The sequence below is a fragment of the Nicotiana sylvestris genome, chromosome 8, assembly GCF_000393655.2.
Source record: "Nicotiana sylvestris chromosome 8, ASM39365v2, whole genome shotgun sequence".
Lineage (NCBI taxonomy): Eukaryota > Viridiplantae > Streptophyta > Magnoliopsida > Solanales > Solanaceae > Nicotiana > Nicotiana sylvestris.
The window spans coordinates 178,469,513-178,493,257 of record NC_091064.1 but is presented as its reverse complement, the minus strand read 5'-3'; the positions used below and the strand labels follow the sequence as shown (position 1 = coordinate 178,493,257).

The 23,745-nt window shown below is 40.0% G+C and overlaps 1 protein-coding gene across 1 annotated transcript; it reads left to right on the top strand.

The window, feature by feature from the left end:
* Positions 1-11,366: 11,366 nt before the first annotated feature.
* On the top strand, positions 11,367-13,576 carry LOC138876061 (uncharacterized). The gene is made up of 2 exons (XM_070154951.1): positions 11,367-12,761; positions 12,941-13,576. The coding sequence occupies exons 1-2, from the start codon at positions 11,367-11,369 to the stop codon at positions 13,574-13,576; spliced, it is 2,031 nt and encodes a 676-aa protein (XP_070011052.1).
* The last annotated feature ends 10,169 nt before the right edge of the window (positions 13,577-23,745 follow it).

The following is a 23,745-nucleotide window of genomic DNA, read 5'->3' as shown; positions in this document are numbered from 1 at the left end:
TTTCTATTCCGCCATATCGCATTGCCCCGCCAGAGTTGAAGGAGCAGTTGCAAGACTTGCTTGAGAAGGGTTTCATTAGACCCAGGGTTTCACCTTGGGGTGCGCCGGTGTTGTTTGTTAAGAAAAAGGATGGTTCGATGAGGATGTGCATTGATTACCGACAGTTAAACAAGGTCAACATCAAGAATAAGTATCCATTGCCGAGGATTGATGATTTGTTCGATCAGCTTCAGGGTGCCAAGGTATTTTCAAAGATTGACTTGATATCTGGCTACCATCAGTTGAGGATTAGGGCATCTGATGTCCCTAAGACAGCTTTCCGCACTCGGTACGGACATTATGAGTTCTTGGTTATATCATTCGGGTTGACAAATGCCCCAACACCTTTTATGAATTTGATGAACCGAGTGTTCAGGCCTTATTTGGATTTGTTCGTGATCGTCTTCATTGATGATATTTTGATATTCCCGCAGCTAGGAGGAGTACGAGCAACATCTCATAGCGGTTCTTCAGACTCTGAACGATAGTCAGCTATATGCGAAGTTCTCGAAGTGTGAGTTCTGGTTGAGTTCAGTTGCATTCCTGGGTCATGTCATATCAGCAGAGGGTATTCAGGTTGACCTGAAGAATATTGAGGCAGTCAAGAACTGCCCGAGACCAGCATCAGCTATAGAGATTCGGAGTTTTTTGGGATTGGTAGGCTACTATCGTCGGTTCGTGGAGGGGTTTTCATCTATTGCAGCCCCGATGACCAGGTTGACTCAGAAGGGTGCCAAGTTCAAATGATCGGATGAGTGTGAGGCGAGCTTTCAGAGGCTCAAGACACCTCTGACCACGGCACCAGTGTTAGTATTGCCTACAGGTTCAGGGCCTTACACAGTCTATTGTGATGCTTCCCGTATTGGGCTTGGTGCAGTGTTGATGCAAGATGGTAAGGTCATTGCCTATGCTTCGAGGCAGTTGAAGATTCATGAGAAGAACTATCTAGTGCATGATTTAGAGTTGGCAGCCATTGTTCACGCATTGAAGATTTGGAGGCATTATCTGTATGGCGTGGCATGTGAGGTGTTCACTGATCACAAGAGTCTTCAGTATTTTTTCAAGCAAAAGGATTTGAATTTAAGGCAGAGAAGGTGGTTGGAGTTGTTGAAGGATTATGACATCACTATCTTATATCACCCGGGGAAGACCAATGTGGTGGCCGATGCTTTGAGTAGGAAGTCAGCCAGTATGGGCAGTCTTGCTTATATTCCAGTCGGTGAGAGGCCGCTTGCTTTGGATGTTCAGGCTTTGGCCAATCGATTTGCGAGGTTGGATATTTCTGAGCCTAGTCGAGTATTAGCTTGCACGGTCGCTCGTTCTTCATTATTGAAGCGTATCCGTGATTGGCAATTTGATGATCCCCATTTATGTGTCCTTAGAGACACGGTGCAGCGTGGAGGTGCCAAGCAGGTTACCTTAGGTGGTGATAGAGTTTTGAGATTGCAGGGTCGAGTTTGTGTGCCTAACGTGGATGGGCTTCGAGAGTTGATTTTAGAGGAGGCCCATAGTTCCCGATACTCTATTCATCCGGGCGCCGCGAAGATGTATCAAGATTCGCGGCAGCATTATTGGTGGCATATAATGAAGAAGGATATTGTTGCATATTGTGAGCACCTAATTTTTTACAATATTTAATTTTTTTGTCACTTCTTCTATGTAAATATTTTAGGCGGTTTTAACATACAAATTTTTAGTTTTGTTATACTTTTTATTATAGGTTAAAAATACAAAATTTTAGAAGGTGAATTATTACTATTAATATTATTTTATTTTTATTCTTATTTTTAAATAATAATAAAAAATCCGAAAAATATTAATTTTTTTTAAATTTTCGGGAGAGATTTAAAAAAAATAAGAAAAAGGGAAGTATGGAATTAAAAAAAAAGTAAAAGTAGGTGGAATTCTCTTTTAAAAAAGTAAAAGAAAGTGAAAAATTAAAAAAATAAAAGTAAAGTTTTGTGGAAATTTTTAAAAATAAAAAGTAAAAGAAAGTTGGAATTAAAAAATAATATAAAGGTAGCTGAAAATTTAAAAATATTTAAATTAAAATAAAGTAGAATTTTTTAAAGAAAAGTAAAAGAAAGTGGATTGTTTTTTTAAGAAAAGTAAAATAAGTGGAATTCTCTTTTAAAAGGGTAAAAAAAGTGGGATTTTAAATAAGATAAAAGTAATTAAAGTTGGAATTTAAAAAATAAAAGTTAAGAAAGGTGGTAATTCTTTTTATAAAAAAAGAAAAGCAAAATGTAAGTGAGATTTCTTTTAAATAAAACAATAAAAACATTAAAAAAAATCTGAAATTTTTTGAAAATTCTCCTATAAATAGAAGAGAAATATTTGAAGAAAAGAAGAGAAGAGAAGAGAAGAGGGAAGAATATTGAGAGAAAACAAATTTTCTTCTTCTATGCTAAAGAGAATTTCTACTAGTTTTATTCTTTCTACATATTTCTTTCAACAAAAAAAAAACATATAGCCATTCATTACCTTGTTTAAAAAAAATACCTCAAAAACAGGAGCTAAATCACACCAAAAATCAAATCCAAAAGCTTCAAACTCAATTTAAAAGATAGCCCAAAATACTAACCCGAAGAGGTCGAAGTCGAGTTCGGTTCGAAAGGTTTCCGCTCGTTGCCTCTGATTGTGGTTCATTTGCACATTAAATTTGATGGTTGTTTGCTCCATATGTATTGAATAAGATCTTCATCTATAAAAGGTTCATTCTTTTCTTAACCAATGTTTCCATTATTTTTCTTTCACCGTATTTCCTTTTGATTTGTATATTATATTTTGGTTATCTACCAACTTGAAAGATATGAACAAAAAAAATGAAGGAAGAGCATCAAGAAATAGAATTCGTGAAAGACAGAATGAGTTTCTTCAATGAGATTGTAGTTCATAGGGAAAGATAGGAAAATGTATTCAAAATGGAGAGAGAACGATGTAATAGCTTGGATCCAAATTAAAGGATGTTAAGTCAATAGCAAATTTGATACCGACATGGGTGATTAGGTCCATAATAACTCAAATCATATATTTCTTCAATAATAATTCCATATTCATAAATCATGACCTTGCAATAATCTCAAAGTAGTTTTAGGAAGAAACATAATCATGAATATTTGTAGTTTGCTTTAAATTGAATACAATCCTTTTAGAATAATCGAGGCGCGCCATGCCAAATAAAATCTCAAAACTCATGGCCCTCATTTAATTAATTTTAATCCTTAGAAATCGAGGCGTGCCATTTAGTTGAATTTTCCATGGCTCTCGCAAACTTGAAAGTGCGTAGTTGCTTTAGGCGCGCTATTTTTTTTTTAAAAAAAATAATTTCCTAAACTCGGGTGTGCATTTTATGTGACGCAAATCCAAATCTCAACAACGTTAGATAAAATGTGTCGTGGACCGCGGGTGCATTTCATGTGACGTGGTTCAATACGTGTTTTATATGACGTTGAATTTTTCAAAAAAAATTTAATTAAAAGCGGCTAATAAGTTAAAAATATACCATAGGTTGAAACATGTTTTAAAAATCAGATAATAGGCCAATTGTAATAGTTTAAGCGACCGTGCTAGAACCACGGAATACGGGAATGCCTAACACCTTCTCCCGCGTTAACAGAATTTCTCGTTCGCAGACTTCAAAAGGAAAGTCGAAATTTCCTCGATTTGGGATTTAAAATAAATCGGTGACTTGGGACACCAAATAAACTATCCCAAGTGGCGACTCTGAATTGAATAATTAATCTCATTTCGAATAATGTCACTTAAATTGGAAAAACTCCCTAATATACCTTCGGGTGTGTAAAAAGGAGGTGTGACAGCTCTGGCGACTCTGCTGGGGATCCAAACCCAGAACTTCGGTTCAGGGTTCAAGAATTCGAGCTTAGAATAACTGTTATAGTTGGCTTGTTTTATCTGATTTTTACATGTTGAGCCTAATGTGCTTAAATGCCGCTTTTACCGCTTTGATATTGTTTGGACTGTATATAAATTGCTACGAAACCCTCCTCTCTCTGAGTCTTCTAAATCATCTGGGAAGTGTGCACTTCGTGTGACTTCTTTTCTGTTAGAGTCTTATCCCAATTTTAGAACGAGGTTCGGACAAGTTGCAAAGCCGGTGAAGCTTCTGTATTCCCGGTACGCTGCCTCCCCCCCGGCTCGAGCTGTCCGCTCGGGTAAGCCAGGTCTAGAACAATAAACCCAGGTTTTTAAACCTAGTATAACAAGCCTCATGCCGGATCCCTAGTAGGAACGTTTGTTTGCATCATGTGCATTTGATCTTGGAGACTCAACACAGGGGTTGAGTCTGTCTAGGACAGGTGTACCCAAATGAAAAAGACCATCCTGATGCATCTTACGTGCTACTTGCGCATCTGTTTGTTTCGGCTTGCATGTTGACCGGCTTCTAGAACAGAGGAAGAAAATAAAAAAAAAATCAAAAAATCAAAAAAAAAAATAATATAGGAGTGATAGGTAGGTATTTAGAAAATTCTGAAACTCTGCCGAAATTCCAGAAAAAAAAAAAAGAAGTCATCCCAAATGAGCCAAAGTTTTCAACTGCCATGTTCTGTCAAAACTGGCGAACTACGCGGGTCTGATTCTCACCGGATGTGAGATACGTACGAAAATCTCATCGGTTCCGGCCCATAATTTTCAAAAAAAAAATCCAAAAATATTTTCCTTTACTTCCTCTCTAGAACAATCTTTTTTTAAAACCCCAATTTTCAAAAAATCCAAAAAAAAATATTTTCTATTACTTGCTTCTTTAAAAACTAATTGTTTTTTTAAAAAAAAATATATACAAAAATATTTTCTTTTACTGCTTCTTTAGAACCTAATTGTTTTTAAAAAAATATATATATATACAAAAATATTTTCTTTTAATTTCTTCCAAAAATCCAAAAATATTTTCATTCTTCTTTCAAAATTGAAAAGAAAATTCAAAATTCAAAAATATTTCATTTTTTAGAAGGATTTCTTTCATAAATTCAAAATAAAATTCCAAAAATATTTTTCTTTCTTCTTTAGAAGTTTTTTTTTCTATCAAAATTCCAAAAAAAAAATTGAAATCAAAAATATTTTCTTTCTTCTTTATAAGTCTTTCTTGCGGAAATTAAAATATTCCAAAAAAAAAAAGTTAGTTTATTTACTTTATTTTTGGTCTTCCCGAACTACGCTAGTTTGATTCTCACCGGATGTGGGATACGTAGGCAACCCCCATCGGGTCCAACTTCATTTTTGTAAAAATAGCCCAAAAAGAACAAAAAATTTTGTTTTGATTGTAAATAAGAAGGTGATGTCTTTCTTGTCTAAAATAGTTGAATGTCCCCAAAAAGGGCGCCGGAAGGCCGTTTTTGCAAGAACAACCACCTTTAGTAGTTTTTTTTCAGGTTTTGGCCGTTTAGCAAACACAGCCTTAAAATCTTCTTCCCCAAAGTGCTGAAAGGCCGTATTTGCAAAGCCGGATTTTTTATGAAAATTAAAAAAAAAATAGCGATAACCTTTTCTTGAGTCAAAATGAGTCATAACCTTTTAAATTAAATCACCCTAATAAATGTGCAGGATGAGCACAGATGAAAACGAACCCTTCGCAACTCTTGAAGAGATCCCCTTACAGCTCCACATGTGGTGGAATGACCTATGAAAAGGTAGCCGAGGAACTGTGATAAATGCTGCTTTTACCGCTTTGATATTGTTTGGACTGTATATAAATTGCTACGAAACCCTCCTCTCTCTGAGTCTTCTAAATCATCTGGGAAGTGTGCACTTCGTGTGACTTCTTTTCTGTTAGAGTCTTATCCCAATTTTAGAACGAGGTTCGGACAAGTTGCAAAGCCGGTGAAGCTTCTGTATTCCCGGTACGCTGCCCCCCCCTCGGCTCGAGCTGTCCGCTCGGGTAAGCCAGGTCTAGAACAATAAACCCAGGTTTTTAAACCTAGTATAACAAGCCTCATGCCGGATCCCTAGTAGGAACGTTTGTTTGCATCATGTGCATTTGACCTTGGAGACTCAACACAGGGGTTGGGTCTGTCTAGGACAGGTGTACCCAAATGAAAAAGACCATCCTGATGCATCTTACGTGCTACTTGCGCATCTGTTTGTTTCGGCTTGCATGTTGACCGGCTTCTAGAACAGAGGAAGAAAATAAAATAAAAATCAAAAAAATCAAAAAATCAAAAAAAAATAATAATATAGGAGTGATAGGTAGGTATTTAGAAAATTCTGAAACTCTGCCGAAATTCCAGAAAAAAAAAAAGAAGTCATCCCAAATGAGCCAAAGTTTTCAACTGCCATGTTCTGTCAAAACTGGCAAACTACGCGGGTCTGATTCTCACCGGATGTGAGATACGTACGAAAATCTCATCGGTTCCGGCCCATAATTTTCAAAAAAAAAATCCAAAAATATTTTCCTTTACTTCCTCTCTAGAACAGTCTTTTTTTAAAACCCCAATTTTCAAAAAATCCAAAAAAAAATATTTTCTATTACTTGCTTCTTTAAAAACTAATTGTTTTTTTTAAAAAAAATATATACAAAAATATTTTCTTTTACTGCTTCTTTAGAACCTAATTGTTTTTAAAAATATATATATATATACAAAAATATTTTCTTTTAATTTCTTCCAAAAATCCAAAAATATTTTCATTCTTCTTTCAAAATTGAAAAGAAAATTCAAAATTCAAAAATATTTCATTTTTTAGAAGGATTTCTTTCATAAATTCAAAATAAAATTCCAAAAATATTTTTCTTTCTTCTTTAGAAGTTTTTTTTTCTATCAAAATTCCAAAAAAAAAAATTGAAATCAAAAATATTTTCTTTCTTCTTTATAAGTCTTTTTTGCGGAAATTAAAATATTCCAAAAAAAAAGAGTTAGTTTATTTACTTTATTTTTGGTCTTCCCGAACTACGCTAGTTTGATTCTCATCGGATATGGGATACGTAGGCAACCCCCATCGGGTCCAACTTCATTTTTGTAAAAATAGCCCAAAAAGAACAAAAAATTTTGTTTTGATTGTAAATAAGAAGGTGATGTCATTCATGTCTAAAATAGTTGAATGTCCCCAAAAGGGCGCCGGAAGGCCGTTTTTGCAAGAACAACCACCTTTAGTAGTTTTTTTTCAGGTTTTGACCGTTTAGCAAACACAGCCTTAAAATCTTCTTCCCCGAAGTGCTGAAAGGCCGTATTTGCAAAGCCGAATTTTTTATGAAAATTAAAAAAAAATAGTGATAACCTTTTCTTGAGTCAAAATGAGTCATAACCTTTTAAATTAAATCACCCTAATAAATGTGCAGGATGAGCACAGATGAAAACGAACCCTTCGCAACTCTTGAAGAGATCCCCTTACAGCTCCACATGTGGTGGAATGACCTAGGAAAAGGTAGCCGAGGAACTGTGATAAAAGTTTTGGGTGGTCTTGTCGGACTTTTTAACATCAAGCCAAGATTGGACGTGATTGAAGCCTTGATACCTTTTTGGGATCCGACTCGCAATGTGTTTCGCTTTTCTGATTTTGAGCTCACACCCACGCTAGAGGAAATTGCGGGTTACGTCGGCCTTAGCGGAAACCTTAGAAGTCGGTACCCGGTGTCACCGAGACCAGTATCTCCTCACAAGTTTCTGGATATGTTGGGTATTAGCCGGGATATTCAGGATGGGAATTTATCTGGAGGGTTTTGCACTTTCCAGTTCCTGTACCAACGTTATGGCAATCCCAAGGTTTCGAAGCACCGAATACTGGTCTGACCCATGCCGGAAATAAAGATAAATGGGCGGCAAGGCGGGGTTTGGTTTTTATAGTAGCATTCTTGGGTGTTATAATATGTCCGCGAAAAGACGGCAACATAGAATTAGGCCTCATGGGAATGGTTGATGTCGCAATCAAGAAAGCTAATGGCACATTAGTTCCCCTGATCTTATCTGAGATTTACCGAGCTTTGACCATCTGTCAAGAAGGGGGAAAATTCTTCCAAGGCTGCAACTTACTACTACAATTGTGGATACTGGAACATCTCTGCCACCGTGTCGGGTATATGAACTACGGCATGACCGGTTTGGATTGCATCGAAGAATTTGAAAGCCGAGTGGCGGGGGTTGAATTTCCAGAGGGTACCGAAGCTTGGTTTGCCCACTTGAGTTCTTTAACTTCGGATAAAATTGAGTGGACGTTCGGATGGCTCCCTGCCACCGAAGTCATATACATGTCAGCTAAAGTGTGCTACTTTCTTCTAATGGGCATCTGGAGCATACAGCCATATACTCCTCACAGGGTTTTGCGCCAACTAGAAAGATTTCAAACCGTCCCCCATGACGAAGATTTGAGTGTACATGTCGTCGAATTGGGCCCAAAGGCTGTATTTCCAGAAGGAAGAGTTCGCCAAGTTTGGAATGAGTACAGATTTCTCGAACCCAAGACTATGGTGCGGGATCTAGCTAGAGGTGAGGTGGACCCCAATTATATGGTTTGGTTTGGCAAAAGATTTCAAATTCCTCGAGAGCCCGAGAGACTTGCTAAGAGACCTCATGTCCAACAATTCACTAACGACTCGCAGGAGCAGTGGGGCTGGTTGGCAAAAGAAGAAAACTATAGGGCTAAGATAAGTAAATTAGAGGGACAAATCAGGGACCTCAAATTTGGCCATAGTATCCAAGTTGCCGCAGATGAAGGGAAAAGAAAAAGCTAACTCAGGAAAACGAAGCTCTCAAAGCTCAAATCCATAAAATGAGAATAACTGCTAGAAACCTTGAAAGAAGCCGGGCAGATGAAAGGCTTATAAGCGGTCTGAGAAAGAAAGTACTTGAGTGTCAAGATAACCTAGAAAAATCTGAGGCTAGTCTAGCAAAAGTCCGAGCACAATTGGCAGAGAATGCAGAAGGGCGGGCAAAGTTTGTGCGACAAATAAAAAGAAAATATGAGGGGACAATCGCCAATTTAAAGAGAAAGCTAATCACCCTTGAAAATGAGGCGGACAAACAGGCCAGGAATTGTAAAGACGATAGGGAACATTGTTATGCTTTGATGGCCCAAATGGACGAAGATATGCAACAATTGCGGAATCAAAATCATCATGACACTCAAGTGTTGGAAGCCCGGAATCAGCAAATCGGGCGTTTACTTCAGGAAAAGGGTATTGTCCGAGAGAGGGTTAGAGCCATTGCCGACTACATCGTCATGAAATGCCACGCATGCGAGGATATGACTCAGACCACTTTCTTCGCTGCTGTAATGACATTTGTCCGCCAGATAATGAGTGATTTGGAGCGGCTTCAAGGGGATCTCGCACGTAGGCCCATGAGACCGAATGATGTCCCACGGGCCCCATGAGTCGAAGCATTGATGTATTCATGATTTTCACTTATTGAGTCTGTATTTTGGAAATTATTTTTTAGTCTGTTGGTAGTTTTAAAATTCCAAGAAAATGAGTAGTTTGAAGTCTTTTGTAATAGAAAGTTTAGGAGTTTTATTAATGAAAATTTGAAAATTCCCAAAAAATTGTTTCTTTATTTTTCGCACTTGTTTTTCTTGAACTACGTAATGATCTGATTCACGCGGCGTCGTGATACGTAGGCAATCCTCATCGGATCTGGTCACGATTTTTGTAAATAACTCAAATAAGAGAGGGATGTGAAAAAGAGAGCCAAAGAAAAACCAAAAGAAAAACGAAAAAAAGGGCAAGGAAAGAGAGGAAAGAAAAGAGTGGAAAATGGGAATAAGAGGAGAAGTACAAAAGCCAAAAGTGGAAAGAAAAAGAAAATTGGGAAAATAAGCAGAGTCCGGATGAAACATGCAGCCGTTGCGAAACATGTAGAAACACATTTAACTGTATAGGTGCATCACACCCCAACGTGCGATTTTCTATGTGTTAATTGCTTCAAACTAACTGGTTTGTTGTCTACTATTGTAAAGGTTCTATAGTAAGGTGGTTGGTTTTGTGGTAGTCTGGCTTCACATTCATACTTCACAAGGTCAAAAGGAAGCATTGAAATGTCTTCGGAAATTCTTCTGCCAACAGTTCCTATTCCAGAGGATAGTCCGATCTCGGCCATCCCAACTTCTGAGTCAGCAACGGCAGAGGAAAATAGAATTCTGCGTCTCTGCATGATGGAAATATGGGACGCCTAGGCCAATGGAAAAGAACCGCCAAGTGCGATCCCTGGATTCCCTGAGCTTTTTCCCAGGGCAAGTGGGACCTCCAACATCCCCATAAGTTATCCAAATACCCCACTGGGATATCCTACCATTTCAGCCCACTTTGCTGGAACAACTTCTGAGTTTCGCCCCCAGGTGTTAGCTTCAAGTGCGGTTTCAAACATATTCACCGCGCCACCTTGTTCAGCTACGGCACAACCTGCTTTACCCAGGCCTAACTTTGATTCATCTTCCTTCACATTTCAAGCACCATCTTTCCTAGTGGAACCTCCTCAGTTTCCTACTTATACTTACCCTCAACCACCCCAATTTGAGTTCACTGCGGGGCAAGAAAAGACCACCAAAACTCCTGAGCAAGAAGAGATTGTGAGGAAGATGAGGAGTATGGAACAGAGTCTCAAAAGCATACAAGGCTTGAGTGGACAGAAAAGTGTATCCTATGCCGACTTATGCATGTTCCCTTATGTGCACCTACCATTGGGATTCAAAACCCCAAAATTTGAGAAGTATGATGGGCATGGTGATCCTATTGCTCATCTCAAGAGATATTGCAATCAGCTGCGAAGAGCCGGTGGAAAGGAAGAACTACTCATGGCCTATTTCGGAGAAAGTCTGATTGGCATCGCATCTGAGTGGTACATGGACCAGGATATATCCCGTTGGTACATCTGGGACGATCTTGCTAGAGATTTCGTCAGGCAGTTCCAGTACAACATTGATATTGCTCCAGATAGGAATTCATTGACAAACTTGAAAAAGAAATCCTCAGAAAGCTTCCGAGAGTACGCAGTTAAATGGCGTTAGCAGGCATCCAGGGTAAAGCCTCCGATGGATGATTTTGAAATGGTCACAGTTTTCCTTCAAGCTTAGGAAGCTGATTACTTCCAAAATATGATGTCCGCAATGGGTAAACCGTTCGTTGAAGCTATCAAGATTGGCGAAATGGTTGAAAATGGGCTGAAAACGGGTCGAATTCTAAGCCAATCCGCTATCAGAGCTACCTCCCAAGCCATTCAGGGTGGGTCTGGAGGAATAGCAAAGGGAAAGAAAAAGGAAGAAACATCCATGGCAGTGTCGGGTGCAAGGAGAAACTGTACTCCCAGATCCTTTTTCTCAGAAAGGACCCCGCAACACTATTACCTCACCAAGACTTGGCCTATACTCCTTAGCCATACTCAGTTATGAATGCTCAGCCTTATGTCCGGCCACAACAACAAGCCAACAGAAATCAAGCTCCATTTCCTAGAAACCAACCTCCTTACCAAACCCACTACAACCCCCGTCCTCCACAAAATAATTTCCACCCTCATGAACCGCCCAGGAGGCCAAATTTCTCACCAATTGGAGAAACCTACTCCAGCCTGTTACCAAAGCTTGTTCAAATGGGTCTGCTACAGCCTGTTCCTCAAACCAGGCAAAACCCAGCATCACCCGCTTACAAAGCCGGTACCCGATGCGCCTATCACTCAGGGGCAGAAGGGCATGATACGGATGATTGCTGGACTCTGAAGAGAGCCGTGGAGAACTTGATAGAACAAAGGAAGATAGTGCTGAGGGATGAAGATGTTCCCAATGTGACCAACAACCCACTGCCAGCCTACAACAACGGGCCAGTAATTGGAATGATTTGTGAGGATAAGGAATTTGACCCAGCATTGAAGGCCATCATTGCCATTGCTGACGAAGAAAAGAAACCAAAAGTTGCCCCGAAGCAAGATAAAAGGGAGAAAAAGAAAGAAACCACCCCTCCAAAGTCAGAGAAGAAAATTAAAGTTGAGACCGGGGCAACGCCTCCCAAAGATGTTGTTCTCTACGTCCCTCAAGGCCGTAAAGAAAAACAGATGGCATTGAGTCCTCCTAGGAGATTCGAGCTGAACAAAACAACCCAGATGTATGTGCCCAAGGGGGCTTATGTGATGCGGGGGCCAATTAAGCCATCGAGACTGAATAAGCCCGTGGTTATTGGACGCGCGCCACAGAAGCCCATGAAAGATCCTACTGCTGTGCCCTGGAACTACAACAAAACGGTGGTGACTTATAAGGGCAAAGAAATCCCAGGAAAAGTTCAAGAAAATAACCCTGTTGAAAAGTATTCCAATTTGGAAGAGGTGAACAACGCTACTAGAAAGCGCTTCCCACTTAAGAAGCCCGTGAACGCCGAAGAAGCAGAGGCTTTCTTTCAAAACATGAAAATGGCAGATTATGAGGTGATTGACCAGCTTCGAAAATTTTCCGAACAAGTCTCCTTGTTGGCTTTGTTGATGAACTCCGCCGAACATCAGAAGGTATTGATCAAGACCCTTAACAAAGCATATGTGCCTATTGACTCTTCTGTAGAGCAGTTGGAGAGAATGGTAGAAAGATTTTTCGCAATCAACCAGATCACTTTCAGCAAAAATGATTTGCCCTCAGAAGGGGCCGCACATAACAAAGCCCTACACCTAACAGTCAAATGCAAAGGGCACTACGTGAAAAGGGTTATGTTGGACGGAGGTTCTGGAGTAGATATTTGCACACTTTCAACTCTACAGCGCATGGAAATCAGGACCAAAATAATCCGACCCAACAATGTCTGCGTACGTGCCTTCGATGGCATCAAAAGGGACACAATTGGAGAGATCGATCTAATTCTGACCATCGGCCCAGTAGACTTTGAAGTAACCTTCCAGGTTCTAGACATGGACACATCCTACAACTTTCTTTTGGGGAGACCATGGATTCATGCAGCGGGGGCTGACCCTCTACTCTTCATCAGATGGTGAAGTTCGAGCATGAGGATCAAGAGATCTTGGTCCACGGAGAAGATGAGCAATCAATTTATCGGGACCCATCAGTCCCATGTCTTGAAGCAAGAGAGGGGAGTGAGCACATAGTTTATCAGGCTTTTGAAATTGTGGTTGTAGACCAGTACAAAGAAGGAAACTCTTGCCCCCAACCCTTCCTTTCTAATGCATCAATCATGGTGGCCAAAGAAATGATCCGACATGGCTTCAAACTGGGGAAGGGACTTGGGAAATCATTGCAAGGGATAGTTGAACTTATCACCCTGCCCACCAGTGAAAAGTTCTTCGGGGTAGGCTTCCGACCCACTCCAACTGATATAAGATGGGCAGATGATAGAAAGAATGATGGTTGGGTCTTGCCTCATCCGGTTCTGCATCTGTACAGAACATTTGTCAAGCTAAAATACCAGAAGAAAGAAGAAGATGAGGCCTTTACTGCCGAAGAGATTGAAGAGATCTGTGGGGCAATGAGGAAGATACTATATGAAACCCACATGGTCCAGCCAGGGGAGGGCTCAAGCACCGTTGAGGTGTTGTATATGGGACCCAATGCCAAGCTGCCGAATTGGAAGGCTACGCCATTCCCAATCAGGCGGGAGTCCCGGTAGACCTGTCCTGCCACTTTTTCTGCATCGCGAGTTATGTCAGGGTGTAACTCGGATGTTTTTCTTTAGTTTCTTGTCTTTTAATTTCCAATGTAAACCCTGTTATCTTCAAATTCAAAGAAATGAAATCATATTTCATCGTCCATCCTTCTTTATTCTTTCTGATTTTGTTATTTTTTTCTCTTTTTTCTTTCAGCTCTAATAATGTGGCTTTAAATAACATGACATGCTTGCTGACTTCATGCCCAGATCCAAACACGTTGTCTAACTGCGAAATAATGAACCAAGAACCGGAATATGATGAAGAAGAGGCTTTTAAGGAAATAAATCGAGAATTGGAACAATTTGAGAATAAACCTAAGCCAAACATAAATGAAACCGAGCCGGTTAATTTGGGTAGCTCTGAAGAAGTCAAAGAAACCAAGATAAGCATTCATACAGATGAAAGAACCAGGGATGCATTGATCCAACTTTTGTTTGAATTCAAAGATGTGTTTGCTTGGTTATACGATGACATGCCAGGATTAAGTGTCGATTTAGTGGTCCATAAGTTGCCAACCTACCCCGATTATTCCCCTATCCAGCAAAAACAGAGGAAGTTCAAAATTGATATCAGTGACAAGATTAAAGAAGAGGTCACAAAACAGTTAAAGGCGGGAGTGGTCCGATACACCACATGGCTGGCTAATATATTTCCTGTGCCAAAGAAAGATGGGAAAATCCGGGAGAGCATTAACTACCGAGATCTGAACAAAGCAAGCCCCAAGGACAATTTCCCTTTGCCAAACATCCACATCCTTGTTGATAACTGCGCCAAACATGAAATACAGTCTTTTGTGGATTGTTACGCAGGATACCACCAGGTGTTGATGGATGAAGAAGATGCAGAAAAGACAGCTTTTACCACACCTTGGGGCACTTACTGTTATAGAGTCATGCCACTTGGTCTGAAAAATGCCGGGGCAACCTACATGAGGGCCATGACTGCCATTTTTCATGATATGATGCACCAAGAGATAGAGGTGTATGTGGACGATGTAATCATCAAATCCAAAACCCAGGACGACCACGTTCGGGACTTGAGAAAATTCTTTGAGCGGCTGCGCAAATATGATTTGAAGCTGAACCCAGCCAAATGTGCATTTGGGGTACCATCCGGAAAACTCATGGGATTCATAGTCAGTCGGAGGGGCATCGAGTTAGATCCAACAAAGATAAAGTCTATTCGGGATTTGCCTCCTCCAAGAACCAAGAAAGATGTTATGAGTTTGTTGGGAAGATTGAATTACATCAGTCGTTTCATTTGCTCAGTTGACCTCCACGTGTGAACCCATATTTAAGTTGTTAAAGAAAGATGCGGCAATCAAATGGACAGTTGAATGTCAAGAAGCTTATGATAAAATCAAGGAATATCTATCAAATTCGCCAGTCTTGGTCCCACCTGAGCCAGGGAGGCCTCTGTTCTTGTACCTGACCGTCTTGGAAAATTCTTTTGGCTGTGTCCTCGGGCAACATGACGTGACCGGAAAGAAGAAGCAGGTCATTTACTATCTGAGCAAGAAGTTTACTAGTTATGAAGTCAGGTACACTTTATTGGAAAAAACTTGTTATGCTTTGACATGGGTCGCTCAGAAGCTGACGCATTATTTGCAAGCTTACACCACCTACCTCATAACCAGGTTGGATCCTTTAAAGTACATATTTCAGAAACCAATGCCCACTGGGAGATTAGCAAAGTGGCAGATCTTGCTCACGGAGTTTGACATAGTCTATGTCACTCGCACGGCAATGAAAGCCCAGGCATTAGCAGATCATTTGGCTGAGAACTCGATTGATGATGAGTACCAACCTTTGAGAACTTACTTCCCAGATGAAGAAGTAAATTCAGTTGAGGCAATATCTGAAGACACTCATGCTTGGAAAATGTTCTTTGATGGGGCGGTAAACGCAAAAGGTGTTGGAATTGGGGCAATTTTGATCTCACCCACTGGTCAGCACTATCCAGCCACAGCTCGGCTTCGGTTCTTCTGTACAAACAACACCGCCGAGTATGAAGCTTGCATTATAGGTATAAACATGGCAATCGACCAAAATGTCGAAGAGTTGTTGATCATGGGAGACTCAGATCTGATTATCCTGCAAGCCCAAGGAGAATGGGAAACCCGAGATGTTAAGTTTATCCCTTACAAGAAGCATGTGGAAGACCTCAGCAAGCGATTCAAGTCAATATAGTTCAGGTACATTCCTCGTTGTCACAACGAATTAGCCGACGCACTTGCTACTTTGGCCTCAATGCTGCCGTATCCAGGCAATGCTCACATAGATCCCTTGGAAATTCAAATCCGGGAAAGGCATGGTTATTGTAATACAATTGAAGCAGCACCAAATACCCAACCGTGGTACCATGACATCAAAAAGTTTTTGAAAACTCAAGAATACCCCGAGCAAGCCAGTGGAGACCAAAAGAGAACCATTAGACGGCACGCGAGTGGTTTCTTTTTGAGTGGGGATGTCTTGTACAAGAGAACTCCGGACCTCAATTTGTTAAGATGTGTTGACGCAGAAGAGGCTGGAAGAATCATGCATGAGGTACACGCGGGAGTATGCGGGCCCCACATGAATGGGTATGTTTTAGCAAAGAAAATCCTTCGAGCGGGTTATTACTGGATGACCATGAAAAAGGACTGTTTTAGTTTCGTTCGGAAGTGTCATCAGTGTCAGGTGCACGGTGATTTGATTCATACACCTCCCACAGAACTGCATCTCATGTCTGCACATTGGTCATTTGTTGCTTGGGGCATGGACGTCATTGGGCCAATCGAGCCAAAAGCCTCAAATGGACACAGATTCATACTAGTTGCCATTGACTACTTTACAAAATGGGTTACAGCAATCACTCTCAAGTCTGTCACCAAGAAAGCTGTGGTAGATTTCGTGCACTCCAATCTTATCTGCCGTTTTGGCATTCCTGCAACTATTATCACAGACAATGCTGCAAACTTGAATAGTCATTTGATGGGGGAGATATGTGAGCAATTCAAGATAATGCACCGGAACTCTACTCCTTATCGGCCTAAAGGCAATGGTGCCGTTGAAGCAGCAAACAAAAACATCAAAAAGATTTTGAGAAAGATGATTCAAAGTTCCAGGCAGTGGCATGAAAAGTTGTCGTTTGCATTGTTGGGATATCGCACTACTGCGCGCACATCAATTGGAGCCACCCCGTATCTTTTGGTTTATGGCACGGAAGCCGTAATACCCGCCGAGGTTGAAATCCCCTCTCTCTGAATCATTGTTAAAGCCGAAATTGAAGACAGTGAGTGGTTAAAACCCGTATGGAACAATTAACCTTGATCGATGAAAAGCGAATGGCTGCGGTCTGCCACGGACAGTTGTACCAACAAAGAATGGCTCGTACCTATAACAAGAAAGTGCGGCCTAGAAGTTTTGAAGTGGGGCAACTCGTTTTAAGGCGTATTCTTCCCTATCACCAGGAAAGGAAAATTCGCTCCTAATTGGAAGGGCCCATACGTCATCAGAAAGATATTGCCGAGAGGAGCATTGTATCTGGGCGATATCGAAGGAAATGATCCTGAAGCAGCTGTAAATGCGGATGCAGTCAAAAGGTACTATGTTTAGTCTTTCTGTAACAACAACATTGTCCGATTGGGAGGACGAAGGCTTTTATTCTCACTACTCAAACACTATCTACCCTTTGCAAACCCATTTGTGCCGGTTACTCTTCTTTGATTGCCCTCTTTGGAACTTGAAAGTGTTATTGAAAAAAAAAATGAAAAAAAAAAGATATTTTCCTGAACTACGTTCGACTTGATTCCGAAAGGAGACGTAGGCAGCCTCTCTATGGGGTTCAGTCATACCAAAATAAAAATTCAAATTCCCTTAAAAGTGAAACTAGGGCAGATATTGTAATGGTCCTGCGATAATCCCGCTTGAATGATTCCAAAGTTGTAATTCGATCCAAATCATTTTTACCCAAATCCTTTCAAGTCCTTCCGATCAATCGGTGAGAATGTTCAAGGATCAGAGAATACGGTTACTTGGATCCGATGCAATAAAAATGAGAGAAATAAAATGAGAGAGTCTTATGGGTGAAAACCCACACGAGCACCATAAGGTGGCGGTGAGCAGAAAAATTGAAAATGAGAGAGCCTGGTTAGTGAAAACTCGTAAAGAGTACTATTAGGCGATTGGCGAAAACCCGCAAAGGGCGCCGTCGATCGAAAAGAAGACACCCCCCACCACTGAAAGAGTCCTGGCCAGGTTTCTCGATTTGGAGATGTGGTTCACAATGAGTTGGATAGTTGTGCATATCGAGTATCCAGTCCAAGAAGCATGTCATGTCTATTGAAGTCTGCATGCACCCCAGATAAGTCCTTCTTTCCCCCAAAAGGGACGCTTCTCCTTAAATTCATTTTTTCTTGTCCTTTCTTTACTTTTCCTTGAATCTCTTTCGGTCTAACTCTGTTCCGAAACTAATACAAAGAAAAGGTGGCAAGATTGGTTTTACAGGATTTTGTTTAATAAAAGCCAAGTCTAAAGAAAAGTACCCAGCCTAAGTGGGTACATCAAGTCGATCCCAACTGGCCATGATAGCCGATGCTCTAAAATCAGAGTTATTGAAAATGAAAAAAAATCCAAAGTCAAAAGCCCCTAGAAGCAGATTAAAATGAAAGGGTCAAATCCCTATACGGGGAGCCGTCATGATAAATTTTGAAAAGTTGAATTCCTCGGTTTTAGGAGAGAGACCAATCTTTAAGAAAAGCCAGCAAGCGGTAGAGGTTCTCGCCAAAAGAGTTGGGCCGAGATCAAGTGATCAAAAACAATGAAGGCCACAAAACCGACCACTGTTTCAAACTAACAATTGTTCTTTGTTTGAAAATTGAAACAGTTGCAATCCAAAGCAACAGTGCAAGAAGCAGGTGTAACCAAAATGGAAAAAGAAATGTGCAAGCGCTAGAAATAGCTTAGCAACAATAATCAACCCAAAAGGGAAGTCTCCTCCAAATTCTTTCCTGCATTTTTTTACTAAAAAATGAATTTAAAGAAAATAGATAAGAAGAAAAAAAAAAGGTAGTTTAGAAGCCCCAAAATCAATCTTTTACCTTTTTGCCAACATTAGGGCTCAAATCCCTGAGTTGAGATTTTAGACATAGGGTCTTCGTTCCCTAGTCGCATTTTGCCAATATTAGGGCTCCAATCTATGAGTTGAGATTTTTAGACATAGGGCCTCCGTTCCCTAGTCGCATTTTGCCAACATTAGGGCTCCAATCCCTGAGTTGAGATTTTTAGACATAGGGTCTCCATTCCCTAGTCGCATTTTGCCAACATTAGGGCTCCAATCCTTGAGTTGAGATTTTTAGACATAGGGCCTCCATTCTCTAGTCGCCTTTTGCCAACATTAGGGCCCCAATCCCTAAGTTGAGATTATAGACATAGGGCCTCCATTCCCTAGTCGTCTTTATTGCCAGCATTAGGGCTCCAATCCCTGAATTGAGATTTTTTAGAGATAGGGCCTTCATTCCCTAGTCGCCTTTTGCCAACATTAGGGCTCCAATCCCCAAGTTGAGATTTTTTAGACATAGGGCCTCCATCCCCGAGTCGCCTTTTGCCAACGTTAGGGCTCCAATCCCTAAGTTGAGATTTTAGACATATGGCCTCCATTCCCTAGTCGTCTTTATTGCCAACATTAGGGCTCCAATTCCTGAGTTGAGACTTTTAGACATAGGGTCTCCATTCCCTAGTCGTCTTTTACCAACATTAGGGCTCCAATTCCTGAGTTGAGATTTTTAGACATAGGGCCTCCATTCCCTAGTCGCATTTTTTGCCAACATTAGGGCTTCAATCCCTAAGTTGAGATTTTAGACATAGGGCCTCCATTCCCTAGTCGCCTTTTTACCGACATTAGGGCTCCAATCCCTAAGTTGAGATTTTTAGACATAGGGCCTCCATTCCCTAGTCGCCTTTTGTCAACATTAAGGCTCCAATCCCTGAGTTGAGATTTTTAGATATAGGGCCTCCATTCCTTAGTCGCCTTTTGCCAACTTTAGGGCTTCAATCCCTAGTTGAGATTTTAGACATAGGGCATTCATTCCCTAGTCGCCTTTCTTTTCCAACATTAGGGCTCCAATCCCTGAGTTGAGATTTTAGACATAGGGTCTTCGTTCCCTAGTCGCATTTTGCCAACATTAGGGCTCCAATCTATGAGTTGAGATTTTTAGACATAGGGCCTCCGTTCCCTAGTCGCATTTTGCCAACATTAGGGCTCCAATCCCTGAGTTGAGATTTTTAGACATAGGGCCTCCATTCCCTAGTCGCATTTTGCCAACATTAGGGCTCCAATCCTTGAGTTGAGATTTTTAGACATAGGGCCTCCATTCTCTAGTCGCCTTTTGCCAACATTAGGGCCCCAATCCCTAAGTTGAGATTATAGACATAGGGCCTCCATTCCCTAGTCGTCTTTATTGCCAGCATTAGGGCTCCAATCCCTGAATTGAGATTTTTTAGAGATAGGGCCTTCATTCCCTAGTCGCCTTTTGCCAACATTAGGGCTCCAATCCCCAAGTTGAGATTTTTTAGACATAGGGCCTCCATCCCCGAGTCGCCTTTTGCCAACGTTAGGGCTCCAATCCCTAAGTTGAGATTTTAGACATATGACCTCCATTCCCTAGTCGTCTTTATTGCCAACATTAGGGCTCCAATTCCTGAGTTGAGACTTTTAGACATAGGGTCTCCATTCCCTAGTCGTCTTTTACCAACATTAGGGCTCCAATTCCTGAGTTGAGATTTTTAGACATAGGGCCTCCATTCCCTAGTCGCATTTTTTGCCAACATTAGGGCTTCAATCCCTAAGTTGAGATTTTAGACATAGGGCCTCCATTCCCTAGTCGCCTTTTTACCGACATTAGGGCTCCAATCCCTAAGTTGAGATTTTTAGACATAGGGCCTCCATTCCCTAGTCGCCTTTTGTCAACATTAAGGCTCCAATCCCTGAGTTGAGATTTTTAGATATAGGGCCTCCATTCCTTAGTCGCCTTTTGCCAACTTTACGGCTTCAATCCCTAGTTGAGATTTTAGACATAGGGCATTCATTCCCTAGTCTCCTTTCTTTTCCAACATTAGGGCTCCAATCCCTGAGTTGAGATTTTAGACATAGGGTCTTCGTTCCCTAGTCGCATTTTGCCAACATTAGGGCTCCAATCTATGAGTTGAGATTTTTAGACATAGGGCCTCCGTTCCCTAGTCGCATTTTGCCAACATTAGGGCTCCAATCCCTGAGTTGAGATTTTTAGACATAGGGCCTCCATTCCCTAGTCGCATTTTGCCAACATTAGGACTCCAATCCTTGAGTTGAGATTTTTAGACATAGGGCCTCCATTCTCTAGTCGCCTTTTGCCAACATTAGGGCCCCAATCCCTAAGTTGAGATTATAGACATAGGGCCTCCATTCCCTAGTCATCTTTATTGCCAGCATTAGGGCTCCAATCCCTGAGTTGAGATTTTTTAGAGATAGGGCCTTCATTCCCTAGTCGCCTTTTGCCAACATTAGGGCTCCAATCCCTAAGTTGAGATTTTTTAGACATAGGGCCTCCATCCCCGAGTCGCCTTTTGCCAACGTTAGGGCTCCAATCCCTAAGTTGAGATTTTAGACATATGGCCTCCATTCCCTAGTCGTCTTTATTGCCAACATTAGGGCTCCAATTCCTGAGTTGAGACTTTTAGACATAGGGTCTCCATTCCCTAGTCATCTTTTACCAACATTAGGGCTCCAATTCCTGAGTTGAGATTTTTAGACATAGGGCCTCCATTCCCTAGTCGCATTTTTTGCCAACATTAGGGCTCCAATCCCTAAGTTGAGATTTTAGACATAGGGCCTCCATTCCCTAGTCGCCTTTTTACCGACATTAGGGCTCCAATCCCTAAGTTGAGATTTTTAGACATAGGGCCTCCATTCCCTAGTCGCCTTTTGTCAACATTAAGGCTCCAATCCCTGAGTTGAGATTTTTAGATATAGGGCCTCCATTCCTTAGTCGCCTTTTGCCAACTTTAGGGCTTCAATCCCTAGTTGAGATTTTAGACATAGGGCCTTCATTCCCTAGTCGCCTTTCTTTTCCAATATTAGGGCTCCAATCCCTGAGTTGAGATTTTTAGACATAGGGCCTCCATTCCCTAGTCGCATTTTTTCCAACATAGAGTATCCACTCCCTAGTCAAGGTTATTTTAGATATAGGGCTCCATTCCCTAATTTCTTCCTCCTAAAGACACACAATCCTTATTTTACCGCTTTCAAAACAAAACAAAAAAAAGTTTAGGTTTTAGTTACAAATAACTTACGAAATTTTCCTACTGAAAACTGGGGCAGAAAAATTTCGTTCGTTTGCTTGTTTTGGTGTCTGAGCAGGTTTGGCCTCGAGGCACAAGGTCTGAGACAACCAAAAGAATGAGTCTCAATCAAAAATAAAGAAAAGAAGAAAAGGAGCAAAAAGAAATGAACTCAAAGTGTTGATGTGGAGAAAGATGTGGACTGTTCAAAATATGATTGAAGTCACAAGCTTCGCATGTCCCGCCTTGATCCGAAAAGCTGAAGAAGAATGAACCAGCAGTTTCAGCTAACGAGCATCAAGATTCATATTAGGGTCTGCAGGAAGAACCAGTCAAGATCAAGGACAAGTTTCACAAGACTCAAAGATAGGAATCTTGTAACTCATAGCTGATAGGCTTGTTTAGTTTCTCTTTGATTTTTGATATAATAACATGATCGCAGACCGGAGCCTCGACAGAACCTCACTCGACTCCTCAACTCATCATTCCATCATTTTTCTTGAACTACACGCGACCTGATTCCCTTATAACCCGGGATATGTAGGTTATCCAAAACCAAGACTCGGTTGTACCCTTTCTCTTTTCTCTTATCCTTATTTCTTCTCTTTTGAATAAAAGATATGTTCAAAAATTTGTCACATGACTCACCTTATCTTTGCTTGAAAACTCTTCATGTTTCCAAGCAAAGAGGGGCAGCTGTGAGCACCTAATTTTTGACAATATTTAATTTTTTTTGTCACTTCTTCTATGTAAATATTTTAGGGGGTTTTAACATACAAATTTTTAGCTTTGTTATACTTTTTATTGTAGGTTAAAAATACAAAATTTTAGAAGGTGATTTATTACTATTAATATTATTTTATTTTTATTCTTATTTTCAAATAATAATAAAAAATCCGAAAAATATTAATTTTTTTTTTAAATTTTTGGGAGAGATTTAAAAAAATAAGAAAAAGGGAAGTATGGAATTAAAAAAAGAAGAAGTAAAAGTAGGTGGAATTCTCTTTTAAAAAAGTAAAAGAAAGTGAAAAATTTTAAAAATAAAAGTAAAGTTTTGTGGAAATTTTTAAAAATAAAAAGTAAAAGAAAGTTGGAATTAAAAAATAATATAAAGGTAGCTGAAAATTTAAAAAAATTTAAATTAAAATAAAGTAGAATTTTTTAAAGAAAAGTAAAAGAAAGTGGATTGTTTTTTTAAGAAAAGTAAAATAAGTGAAATTCTCTTTTAAAAAAGTAAAAAAAAGTGGGATTTTAAATAAGATAAAAGTAATTAAAGTTGGAATTTAAAAAATAAAAGTAAAGAAAGGTGGTAATTCTTTTTATAAAAAAAGAAAAGCAAAATATAAGTGGAATTTCTTTTAAATAAAAAAATATAAAAAAAAATCTGATTTTTTTTTAAAATTCTCCTATAAATAGAAGAGAAATATTTGAAGAAAAGAAGAGAAGAGAAGAGGGAAGAATATTGAGAGAAAATAAAATTTCTTCTTCTATGCTAAAGAGAATTTCTACTAGTTTTATTCTTTCTACCTATTTCTTTCAACAATAAAAAAACATATAGCCATTCATTACTTTGTTTAAAAAAAAAATACCTCAAAAAGAGGAGCTAAATCACACCAAAAATCAAATCCAAAAGCTTCAAACTTAATTTAAAGGATAGCCCAAAATACTAGCCCGAAGAGGTCGAAGTCAAGTTCGGTTCGAAAGGTTTCCGCTCGTTGCCTCTGATTGTGGTTCATTTGCACATTAAATTTGATGGTTGTTTGCTCCATATGTATTGAATAAGATATTCATCTATAAAAGGTTCATTCTTTTCTTAACCAATGTTTCCATTA